Raw genomic sequence first — 13,062 nt, 5'->3', positions numbered from 1 at the left:
TAACCTCATTTCCGCCTCAGAAAGCCATTTCCTTTCTCGGTTTGCCGTTACGGTGAGCCACATGAGAAAGCTTAGTGTACAGTTTTCACATGACTCTTTTTTCCTCCGTGTTGTAGTAATCAAAATGTAATTAAAATGGAACAAAAGGCATGTGCAAAATAGAAGTATCCACCTTTAGGAAATGACTGGCATATATTATATAATACTTAGATTATAAAAAATCTATATATACTTAATAACATATATTTAGGTTCTTAAACTTGTGTTTTCTTTCAGAATGAATACTCTACTGAAATGATTTTTTTAACAAAGCTGGGTTTCATATTTTGTTTTACCTCTCTAAGAGGTCAGATGGTATTACATTTTAATAATGTGGAAAATTATATCAGTTGTTTTTATTTAAGGACTTTATTAATTGCTGTGAAATATTCATTTTGTATAAAAATTCATTTGAAACAAAGAGTTTGAACTTCAGTACAGCTTTTTGACCTTTCCAATTATAGGTATTTATAATTTGCAGGTTTATAGTAAGGTAACAAAACCTGATCCAGTGACCATTTAGGAATCAAGTCATTTGCCAATACAAGACCATATTTTATTCTCCTCTTGGTTTCCACAGTGCATTACACATAATATATATCAAATAAAGGCTATTAAGTGAACGAAGGAGTAAGTGAATGAATGAGAAAGCAATTGGGAAATGTTAGCTTTTGGCCCAGGAGTCATCTAAACTAAGTATTAATTGAAAGAACTAATTTAATTTCTACAAACATAGGGATAGGGAGATGTTGAACCAAACTTTGTTTCATAATAAATGGTATTTTAAAAATGAGGAATGAGTGAAGGGGATTCTCTCTTTGCTAATAACATATTGAAACTGCTAATGAGAACTTCGTAGTACATTTTGAAGTAATTTAATTTTCATAAGACTGAGGAGATGATGCCAAAAATACCAAGAACTTTATTTATTTTTTAAAATGTAAGTCAAAAGTTTGCCAGAAATACATGTCTGGTTTGTTTTTACCTGGATTATTAATTCTCCTTGCCTTAATGGAGACATATCTTTTGAAATATTTTTCTCATTGAATATTTATGAACAGGGTGCTAGAGAAAATTACTATTTCCTCTTCTCTTCTTTGAGGTATAACTCTAAGTGGTTCAGGGTCCATTTGCTGGAGAAATATACTTAGTTATGAGGGCACCAAAGAAACACATTTAATAAAAACATTTGTTATTCTGCCTAATGGTGTAAAACATGTCACCTAATATTTTAAAACATAGGTCCAATATAAATGCTAAATGGGTATTATGGAGATCCTGTGCTGCTTAAATTCAAGTTGGGTTGTTAGAATAGTGTCTGTAAATTTGTACTGATATTTCCAGTATTATGTACTGAGAAAAGCACATCTGTAAAAACTGGTGTGTCCTGGTATTCTTGGCAGGATTTGGGCTGTCTTTAATCTCCTTTGACTTGTTCATCTTCCTTTAAGGCCATCCATAAAGATGCACTGAGTATCCTTTTCAGCCTTTGGTTAGGATTTGCATCAGTAGTCATAAACCTGCTCTCTGGACAAAGACACCCTTTCCTTTGAAGTAATTGCTCAAGCTTTTCAAAGCAGTCCAAGAAGTCTATCCTCTTTCTCTTTTTATTTTTCTTTAAGAAGAGTTTGAAGTGTAGCCCCTTAAACTAGCAGCGAGATAAATTTTTCTCTCAGCTTTATTGAAAGCCATGACGATTTTTCAAGCAGTAGGACTTTAAAAGATTCTTAAAGGAATCTGTTCTGCTTTATGATCTAGCTTTTGGTAGATCCTACTACCCCAGGAAGCAAAAGTAAAGACTTCTTGTATCCATTAACACTGCAAATTTTTATCAACAAATTAATCTGATATTTTTCAGAAGACTTTTTTTTTTTTTTCTGCTCTTTGCTTTAGAGACTTCAGTAAAAAATGGTGATAGCTTTGGGGTCTTTGAAAAAGTAATGTATGGCCAGTATTGTTTTATTTGAGCTGCTTTCTTCCCCCCCCCCCCCCCCCAAGTATTAACTCTCAGGGCTGGCATGAGGTTGGATGTGAGTGCTACCATGGCAATGAGTTACATGGTTCCTAGATTTCGTTTCTAGACTTTCCAAACAAATATACACAGATATGGAGCAGTTTTTTAACCTTTCCTTTCTGTAGGAGGTTATTGCTGGGCTCTGTGATCCAGGGTGATGTACAACAGTGTAACTCCAGAGAAATAAATAGATTCTGTGAGCCACATATAAAGCCTGTGTTCTGCCTCTGATTTTCGCCTCTACCCTTAGTAATTTTATTCCAGGTGGTCCCCAAAATATCTGTTGAATTTAAACAGTTTGGATCTGTTGGATTTAAGTCCCATATCATATAATTCTATTTGCTCTAGTGAAATTTTAATACTTAATCCAACAAGTATTTACTGTGAACAGATTTTTGTGATGAGAAAATGTAAAGAATACTCAATCTGCATAGCAGATAATAAAGGAAGTACACAGTTCAGTCTTTAAACAAGACTGCAAACAGCTTATTTTAAGAGGATTTGATATCCCTCCTTATATTCTTGTATGTGGATTTTTAGGGGCTATTAATGTGTATTTTCTAAAGGGGAGGGAATGTTAAATAGCACAGTCTTCTTACTGGAAATCCAGCAAGTGTTTGTGAAACCAGTTACCTGAGAACAACCCAATGGTCATAAGTTTACCCTTATGTTTTTAATTTGTTGTTTTTCTTTTCCTTTCCTTTTTTTTCTTCTATATTTCCTGAACTGTCTAACCTGCTTCCTGGGTTAGAGAACATTTTGCCAAACTTTGAAGCCAAAGTCCCAGCACTGAACAATTCTTTATTTAGAGATCAGGCTCTAGGAAAAGAAAAATCTTTTTCAGTTTTGAAATCATGCAGTATGTGTATATCTTCTGACTTGTGGAGGGAGAAATGATTGGTATAATGTGGATCATTTGGAAACTTGTATTTCGTAAGTAAAGCATACTTACAAAAAATTTTAATTATGAGTTTACAAAAAAGAATGCTTTTATCTCAACCCACTTTATGGGCTTAATCATGAGGCTTCCTAAACTCTAACTTTATAGTCCTAGAAAATTCTCAGTATTTCAACTCTTATGTTAAATATAATTAGCAATTTTCTTACTTCCTCACTATGTCCCCGAGAAAAAATTCTTAGATCTAGAAAAGAAAACGTTAGCACTGACATGCCTAAATGACAACATTTTCTGGGTCCATTATCCATCTGTCCTTTGTTTACTTTGGCTTACACTTTAGATTGCTTTCAGTTGCCATCAGTTTTCCTTCAAACTTTCATTTCCCACTAAGGAATTCCAAGACAACTCAAGTTAAAACACAAATCTCTCCACCTCAATAAAATAGTAACTTATGAAAACAAAAAAGGAAAAATCGCATTAAAAATGTATTCCTTAGAGCTTAATGATTTTAATTCTTGATTTCAAAAGGTTGCCAATATATATAATTAAACATTAATTTTGAAAATAATGTACAGTATTTTGTAGAATGTAGAGCATCTTGGGAAAGGGGGGAACAATGAATCAGGGCTAACTCTAGGTAACTTTTTAAAACATACTTATTTCTAATTTTTGTGGCAAAGCTGATCTCTAACAGAAAGTTAAGTAGTTCAGATTGGCTTACATTATTTGCTCTTTTTCTGAAAAAAATTTCCCAAATTTGTGTACTTTTTAAGGAAAAAAACATAGTTGCTCTTATAACAAATAATTTGTGGTTTGCAAAATGTCAAATGAATTTTGTAATTAAGGTGGGTTTCCCTCACAGTTTATAAACTTTGAATCAAAAGAAACCAAGCCCCTTATTCCACTTACGCCCTTGCCTTTTAATATGTCATTTGACATCTCCCTCTGTCACTAAGCATGGAGGCCAATCCCAGTGTCGGGCTGCACGTGGCACAGCCGATGCGGTTTGATATGATGGCCCTCTACTTACATTTCATTGCAGAAGTATTTAACAGTCCCCAGAAGCCATGAGGCACTCTGTGGGGACACAGCTATATACATTATATACAACAATAAATGCATCGTAATAATTCTTTGTAATGGCTAGACATGAAGTAACTGTAGGCTCCAGCTGAAGGGGGGCAGGAAGCACAGAAACTAGGTCCCTATGTCCATAGGAGAGCCCCCCCGCCCCCCCGTTTTTGGTCATGGATCTCAGTGCATTCAGTAAAAGCTTCCTCCCTTCTTCCCCTCGCCATCCTCCCAGAAAAACATAGGCATGTACATATATTTTGCATGAAATTTCAGAGAATCCACTGTGACCCATCACAAAAACCACTGCGTTGGAGGGTAGTTTAATTTTTTAACAGCCAGTATTTGCCTTTCCAAGGACAGTAGGTTTCTGCTGGATTTTCCCGGCCTACCTGAGAGGATAACAAGTTGTTCCTTCCACAGCTGGTGCTAGAGACCTTTTTCTGGGCATGTTTGCCCCTTCTGAGTTACACAGTATCATTTATCAATCTTCCTGTGAAACCAATCCAAATCGAGGAAATCTAAGCATGCTAATGGAACACTGCTCTCTAGTCCCATTTATAAAGGCTTTCTGTGTCTTTGTCTTTAGAGACTATAAAAGTGGAGGGCTACTGTGGTCTGAAAATAGTGTTCTTCAGGCTAAATATGGAATTCAGCTTATCCTTGCCACTTGGCATGAATCAAGAGCCATGTCCTCTTTATCTGAGCTGGGCCTGTTTGTGGTGTGGGTTCCTTATTAACCAACCAGGTTTTTTTCTTTTTATTTTGGGACTGAGATACAGGATGACTTCTTCTATTGTGAAAATGTCTGGGAACATCTTCCATTATCTGGATACTCATTCTCTGTTAGCCTTTCCTCACCTTCCTCCTCTAGTTTTCAGTCACTATCAGAACTACATGTAAGAGTTTGCTTTATTTCCCCTCTGTTCTTTGAACCACAGAGGAATACCCTCTGTGAGGTTTCTATATCAGGAAAATACATAAGATTAGTAAATAGGCATTTAAGAGAGGGGCTACTTTGAGATATCATGTCCTAGTTCAGACTGTCTTCACTACAACAGGGATCTTAGGGGCCAGTGGAAAAGGGGGTGGTGCTGCTGCCTACTTCTATAATCATCCATCCATAAATCATCTAATCAAGGGGCTTATATTTATATTTGGGAAGTATCTGAGTCATTCTACAATGCAGATCTTTGTCTTATTTTATGCTGTGTTTTCAACCACTGTTGCTTTATAATCAATGTAAGGATTAGAAATTTAGCAACTGGTCTTCATACTCTAGCATATAGTTTGGATCTAGGGCTAAAATAGCATTTTTGGACAGATTTCCAAACTGTGAATTAAAGATTTAGGCTTATAGGAATTAGGAACAAGTTGTTGGTTATTTAAGTAGAAGGAGCTGAGAGAGGTGATCTCCTGCATGAACTTGAACTGATTTGTTTTTCTCTGTTTCTTCCTAAAGGTGAGACCACCACTCCTCGAGCCATCCTGACAGGCCACGACTGTGAGATCACTTGTGCTGCTGTCTGCGCTGAGCTAGGCCTGGTGTTAAGTGGCTCCAAAGGTAAATCTGTGGTCCCTTCATGAAATGTGTGCATTTTTTGGTGTTTGGCAAGGATGGATTTGGTACTTTGTTCTCTAAGCTATGCTGTCTGTTACAGTAGCGATTAGCCACGTAGGACTATTTAAATTAACTAAAATGTGTTAGTTAACTATATAAAGTTTAAAACGCAGTTCCTTGGTGGTACTAGCCACTTTTCAGGTGTTCACTTCCCCCCACATGACTGTGCCTACTGAGCTGAAGAGCATAAATACAGAACATTTACACCATTGCAGAAAATTATGTTTCACAGCATTGCTCTGAAGAGGGAGGAAGGGACAAGGAGCATCTTTGTCTATTTGTTTATTCTTCTGGACTCTAGGCTGGTTTTCATCTCACACCTGGTCTGTTTTAACTTCCAAATCTCAGAATGAGGCTGGAGCCGGGATGGCATTGAGAATGGAGTGGAGAGATACTTAAGCTGGTTTGCCTGGAGGTCTGCCCTTGCAACATCATCATGTATTTAGGCCAGAGATATTAAGCAAGCTTTCAGAGAGCACACGCCACAAATCAGGATCTGACTTGGAACAGAGCTGTTTTTAATTCATTGCTTATTGCATCTCAAGAGTTTATCCATTTCTCTGTCTCTCTGCCCTGAGCTGAGGTCTGAACACACAAAAAAAGTACTGTAGTCCTTTGTCTTTGAAGGTTATCTGGTGGGGATGCGTTGAGTATTTGACTCACCTTATCTGTGTCTCGAACTATAATACTGAGTCTAGCCAACAAGACTTACTAAATATTCAAAGGGATTGTATTTAAAAATTTAGTTGGTCAAGGCAATGAAATAATGGTAGCAAGAATTCTATACCTACTAGATTTTTTTCCTTCTTATACCCAATAATTTCATATATCCGGAGCAAATATAAGTACTTAGACTATATGGGATTCAGATTAGACACAGGGGCACCCGGCTGGCTCAGCCAAGAGAGCATGCAGCTCTTGATCTCAGGGTTGTGCGTTTGAGCCCCGTGTTGGGTATAGAGCTTACTTAAAAATAAAATCTTAAAAAAAACCCAAAACACACAAAAAATTAGACATATAAAATGAACCTATCATAGTAAAGGTCATCCTTGCTTTGCATGGTAGTGCAGGACCATAAGAATGATAAGAATGACCATACAAGCTGAAAGCCATGTAGAGTGATCGTAACAATCAGTGGGGGACATTTGGGGTTGTTTCATGGCTTTTAAAATTTTTTGTCAAAACCTTAAAAATTCGCTTACACAGTTTTATACACACACACATATATGGGCACAAAAAAACCAGTTAAACTCACATTTACATAATACACTGTAATTTAAAAACATTAGAAACTTTGAAAATTAAAGTGTTTTCCTCATGAGAAACTTATCAAGAGGAGAACAGTGCTTGCCTCCTTCTCTTTGTATAACTTAAGATAAAGAATGGAATCTTTTCTGTGCTTTGACCAGTTGTCACGCTCCTTTCTAAGTTTTGGTCAGCTTCCAATATTTTATCTTCTGTGCATTCAACATCATGAAACATCCCCCTTGGGTTCCTTTAAAGTGAAGGTTCTTGCTGGCATCACTACTTCTGGGACATCATCATTCTTGTTACAACCCCTTTTCTAATCTATGTCAGTAAGTTCACCTTCACGGATTTCCTCTGGCTACATATCTACAGTCTCTCAGCAACGTCAGTGTTTCCAGAATCAGTTCTTTCTCCTGTAATCCCATTTATATTCAGTGCAAAGTTCACTCTCAGCTTTATCACTTTTCATTTCCTTACTGCAATTTCATCTTTTGGCCAGTAGTCCGTTTTGATGATCCATTTTTGTAAAATGTCACGTGGGTTTCTCTCTGGAGATGAGGAAGCAACACAACCACACAGTTAGCTCTGTGTGCACGGACTGAGGGACAGACCGTCAGTGACCACTCACGGACAGACTCTCAAGGAAATGATGTGGTTGGTCACTTGTGATACACATCTGTTATTTACATAGTCATTTGTGGACTGAAGAGCTAGTCACAAAATGTGAACTTTATGCAATTACTGTGAAACCTGAAGTTTGAACTGTGGTGAGGGACTGGTGTCATTTAAAGAGTGATCATGGATATTCGTGCTGCTGGGACTATGTGAAGCAGAGGCTGCTGGTATGTATTTATGTTGAGAACACAAAAAACTTATAAACTCCCTGAGCGGTCAAGAAAAAGAAGAGAACCTGATTTTCAAAAGGGCATGCTCTTGGGGCGCCTGGGTGGCTCAGTCGTTAAGCGTCTGACTTCGGCTCAAGTCATGATCCCAGGGTCCTGGGATCGAGCCCCGCATCGGGCTCCCTGCTCCGCGGGAAGCCTGCTTCTCCCTCTCCCACTCCCCCTGCTTGTGTTCCCTCTCTCAACGGTGTCTCTCTCTGTTAAATAAATAAAATCTTAAAAAAAAGGGGGGGGGGGCATGCTCTTGGTAGTCCTGTGGGATCAGCTCACAAGTCCCACAGGCCTGAGTAATTTAGCTTGCAGATCAGCAGGCCTTATACTCGTTTCCCCTCTTGTCCGACTCGGGCATCTCTTAGAACTTACTCATCACACAGGCGGTTCTGGTTACCTATTCCTTCTTTAACATGTAGCAGGCATTCAGTAAAAACCCTCTGATCGTAGGCACTTGCAGTAGCTCCCATCCCCCTCAGGCAGCTCAGCCTGGAGCTCAGCCTGGGGAGTTGGGAGTGTGGGTGCCACTCGCTTTGGGGGCAGCCAGCAAGTGTACTCGCTTGCAGAAGGACCTCTGCGTGAATTTACTGGGAGTGGGGGGGAGGGGGGAGGTGGACTACCAGCGACATTCTTTCATTGTGAATAATGAGCAGTGGAGGGAAGAAGGCTGAGGCCTCCCGAAGCTGCCCTAAAGAGCTGTCCCCTCGCTGGCCCACAGTGTGACCACTGCTGTTGGGGCCCCTGTGACATGCAGACAGAGCTTCATCGTGAGCTTGATGGCAGCTTGTGTTTAACTGTGGCCCACCCTTCCCGGCAGCTCCTCTAGGATTTAGAATTTGTCCTGTTCCTTTCTGAATGCATCTTGTTTTGATCATCTCTTGGCATAATAAATTTCACAAAGTAACTTCCTGTCTCTTGAGGAGAAGTGAACTTGAATGTATAGGACTTGGCTTTCTCCTCTCCCAAGTAGAAGGTGAGATCTGGCCAGCATGCAGGTGACATTTTGTAAAATAACATATATAAGATATGTAAGTTTTAAAGGTTCGCTACAGCTGTATGATCCTGTTTGGTCTGTGCTCAGGATTCATTTCACATTTGTCATCATTAAAAAAATTTTCTTTTGTTTCTCTTTTCTCAGAAGGACCATGTCTCATACATTCCATGAATGGAGACTTATTAAGGACTTTGGAGGGTCCTGAGAACTGCCTGAAACCAAAACTCATTCAGGCTTCACGAGAGGGTCATTGTGTCATATTCTATGAAAATGGCTGCTTCTGTACATTCAGTGTGAACGGGAAACTCCAGGCCACTGTGGGGACGGATGACAACATAAGGGTGCGTATACTACGGGCTTCTCACACTCCTAGATCTTCACCTCCAGCTGTGGCAAGTGAGGAGGGAGAGGGTTCACTGGAGAGACCTCTGTTTCAGTCACAGAGGGCCTTTCCACGCCATGAGAAAGTCATCAGGTAGCACTTGGACGGGGCTTGTGTATTCACAGACCACGGCGTGTCCTGGCCGCGGCGACCACATCGCTCAGCCAGGGCACTCCGTGCGTGACGGCGCACGGTAAGGCCAACCTGCGTGGCTTTCATAGCACTGCTCAGCTTTTTTTTTTTTCTCTAAGAAAGTTAACTGCACATAGTTGTTTTCTGAGCATCAGAGCTAAACTAGTACACTAGACTACCCCTAACACCGATTCCTCTGCACACTTGAATAGGCAGCTGGTGGGAGTGGTAGGGATTACGACTATTCAGGATTAGTATCTCATTCCAGACTTGACTTCTTGAATAACAAGACCAACACTTACCAAATTCAGGGAATTGGGCTTCCAATTATGATGTGAATTAGGCAGACATTTTTTTCCCTTTTGATAAGCCAGGAGTGGTAATGCTAGGCTCTTTTTTCAAGGTCCTTCTTTTCTCACTCCCAGCCTTCAGGGGCAGCTTAAGATAAAAGGAAGCTGTGGTGTTCCTATCATTTTCCAGGATGAGGTTGGAGGCACATGTGAACTGTGTACGGTGAGGGGACTCTGGACATGTCGGGGGTGCAAAGAGGGTCACAGAGGCCTCTGCCCTCCAAGTGTGGCTTTAAGCTAGCTCTGGACATTATATTTGTTGCTCTTCCTGACCCAGGGCAGCTTAGATGACATAAATTTTCCCGGTTTCCCAGATCTAATCTGATCCCCACCCCACCCCCACCCCCGCTTCTCTCAAGTAAACAAATACTGGAGTCAGTATTTGAAACAACAACCCTAAATATAGATTATGTGGATGAAATGAAGGGCACTTGCTGCTTCTGTATCTTAGCATTGATTTCTTAATTCAGTGTCTTCTCCATTTCGCTCTGTAAATTTTCTTCACTGTAGTTTGACTGCCTCTACCACAGAAGTGTGCACTCCTACTTTTATTTTTCCCTTCCTTCCCATAATACTTCATTTAAACCAAGTACACATCAGAGGATTTTCCTTTCCTCTTTTCTTTACAATAATAATGTTGATAAGCTGTCACTTTGAGTTACGATTATACTGTCAGCAACACTAAGAAATCTGTAAAATAATTTGAAATCCCTTGCTGGCTAAAACAATATCTGTGGCATTTCAGTTAGTACCGAAGGCTCTGGGAAGTTCCTTGAGGCAATGGTAGGGAGGCTTTCTGCAGACTGTGCATACACACATGCTTTTCCTCGCTGCCCTATAGCCATTGTTTGTTTTATCCCCCTGTAATATTTCCCACTGGATTTTAGGCTTAAACAATCCATTGCCTTTTTCCCAGCACTCCTGCACTTTATCACACTGGCTTGCAAGTGGCAACTGTGTGATTAAAACAAGTTTGCCTGGGGCGCCTGGGTGGCTCAGTCGTTAAGCGTCTGCCTTCAGCTCAGGTCATGATCCCAGGGTCCTGGGATCGAGCCCCACATCGGGCTCCCTGCTCTGAGGGAAGCCTGCTTCTCCCTCTCCCACTCCCCCTGCTTGTGTTCCCTCTCTCACTGTGTCTCTCTCTGTCAAATAAATAAATAAAATCTTTAAAAAAAAAAAAAAAGAACAAGTTTGCCTGAAATGAGCACTACCTGCCCATGGCTCCAGAGACTGGCACCGGCACAGCTAACTGCTGGAGAATATGAGACATCCCAGAGCAAAAATCTCCAGTTCCATCCTGCAGTCTGAGCTGTATAAGGAAACGAGACCATGGAAACAAAGTAGTCACCAGCTCAGACCAGAAATTAAGTTTCTCTGAAATACCAAGAACCCTGCAGGCGGCAGCCTGGGGAACCTCTGCACTAATCAAGGCTTCCCACCTGTTTTTATTTAGATGCCAGATTGTTAGGTGGCATTTGGTTAACGTATCATAGCACATCAACTAGGCAGTGTTTAGATGTCTTAATGAGTAACTTAAATTAAGTGGGCAGCCTGTACAGAGCAGCAAAGGTATTTTATCCTAAACAAAGGATAACCACCATTTCACCCATAGGAACTCATTTATTTTCTTTTTCTGGGGAAACTCGGTTTTAGGACGTGAGCATGCCCAGCAGACTGCTATGGCTGTAGAAACCAGTACAGCTGTGGCATTGTCCAAGGCACTCCGGATTCCAGGGGACGTGGACATGTCTCGGGGGCCCTCTTAAAATCTCTCGTCTCAGCCCAACCCGGATACTGAGGAGAGGAGTTAGAGTTAAGAACTCTGTGAGCGCTGCTTTGGGTGGAAGACCGGGCGCCCTCAGTAAATGTTACCGTATCTCTTACTCCAGGGGAACTTGACAGGTTCCTCATGAGAAAGGCCAACAAGATACTTTTTCACTTTGGCGGGCACCTGGCTTATTAAAATGTTTTGGATGCCGATAAATATATAATCCTAAAAATCCAGGCTTTATTTAATTCCAGACAGAACTAGGATTAGCGATTCTTTACTAGAACAAAGAGTTAAAGAAAAGTAGTTTCAGTTTATGTTTTAATATAGCACTTACCCAGCAAAAAGCCTCAAGGATCAAACTCAAGTGAACCACAACCATAAAGTTAATGGATTTTCATCAGCTGAATTTTGTAAGTGTAGCAAATAATTGTTTGCCCCAGCGTACTGCAGTTCCCTGGTAGCCTGTAGCTATCGCCGTTTGTGACATGAATGGGGGGGAAAGGATATTGACTTTTACTTATATTGAAAAATCTTACTATTTGTATTGGATTAAGATTCAGAGAATACTTTTTTTTTTTTTTTTTTAAATTTTTTTTTTTTAGAGAGAGAGAGAGTGAGAGAGAGAGCGCAAGAGGGGGTAGGGTTAGAGGGAGAAGCAGACTCCCCGCCGAGCAGGGAGCCCGATGTGGGACTCGATCCCGGGACTCCGGGATCATGACCCGAGCCGAAGGCAGTCGCCTAACCAACTGAGCCACCCAGGTGCCCCCTCAGAGAATACTTCTTACCTGTAACTATTTTCCATATACGGGTTTTTCTTAGATGTATTTTTGTATTCTTTGAGAATAAGCTACATTTAAGAGACCAGTAAAAGTTGGCATTTACTTAAATGTGAATCGAATGGCTATGGAACAGTCCTTTTCTAGGATTTTTTAAAAATTTTGTCAAAGGGCACGCTACAAACTTAAGGCAACTGTACTAAAACTGAGTGCAGAACAAATATATTTTCAGAAATTAGATTTTTTTTTTCTTTCTGGCTTGCTAGCACAATCTGCCTTCCCATATTCACTGTCCAGGTAGACATAGGATTACAGGTATTTATGCTTTCTCTGTAAAAGGATAAAAAATATTTTAGGCTTTGCAGGCTCTGTATTCTGTTGTAGTCACTTGTGAGAGTGGCCATAAATGAATGGGTGTGGTTATGTTCCAGTAACCCTTATTTACGGGCACTGGAATTTGGAATTCATATAATCTTCACATGTCATGGAATATTATTCTTCCTTTGATTTTTTCCAACCACTAAAAATGTAACAAGTCATATAAAAGCAGGCAGTGGTCTGCATTTGGCCCCATTTACAGGACTGAAGAGCAAATACCATGTCTGTACTTCCTGTTCAGTACTGGCAGGAAGCAGTCAGTCCTGGGGCAAGAAGAAAATGCTTCACCTGGGGTTTAATCACCCTGGAAGCTGGCTCTCTATCTGCCACGTTGTCTTCCTCACCGCTGTAAAAATCCAGGAGGCCTAGTGAAGTTGCTAAAGCCTTGGTCTTCTCCCGTGGGGCCACAGCCCCAAAGGCAGCAGTGTTTTCTCGGGGATCTGAGGTCAGCCGTGTAACACTGCCTGCCCAGCCTTGGGACAGAGTGGGCTTAGC

General features: G+C 40.5%; 1 protein-coding gene across 6 annotated transcripts in view; it reads left to right on the top strand.

Annotated features, from left to right (window-relative positions):
* LRBA (LPS responsive beige-like anchor protein) overlaps positions 1 to 13,062 on the top strand; it is a 758,742-nt gene that overhangs the window by 736,991 nt on the left and 8,689 nt on the right. For all 6 annotated transcript variants that reach the window (XM_032412965.1, XM_032412964.1, XM_032412967.1 and 3 more), the window contains 2 exons: positions 5,485 to 5,586; positions 8,923 to 9,119. In XM_032412965.1, the coding sequence (XP_032268856.1) occupies positions 5,485 to 5,586; positions 8,923 to 9,119 (299 nt within the window). The remainder of the gene's footprint in view (positions 1 to 5,484; positions 5,587 to 8,922; positions 9,120 to 13,062) is intronic.

Source organism: Phoca vitulina, unplaced genomic scaffold, assembly GCF_004348235.1.
Source record: "Phoca vitulina isolate PV1807 unplaced genomic scaffold, GSC_HSeal_1.0 scaffold14, whole genome shotgun sequence".
Classification (NCBI taxonomy): domain Eukaryota; kingdom Metazoa; phylum Chordata; class Mammalia; order Carnivora; family Phocidae; genus Phoca; species Phoca vitulina.
Note: the sequence above shows the minus strand (reverse complement) of the source record. Positions and strands in the feature narration are given on the sequence as shown.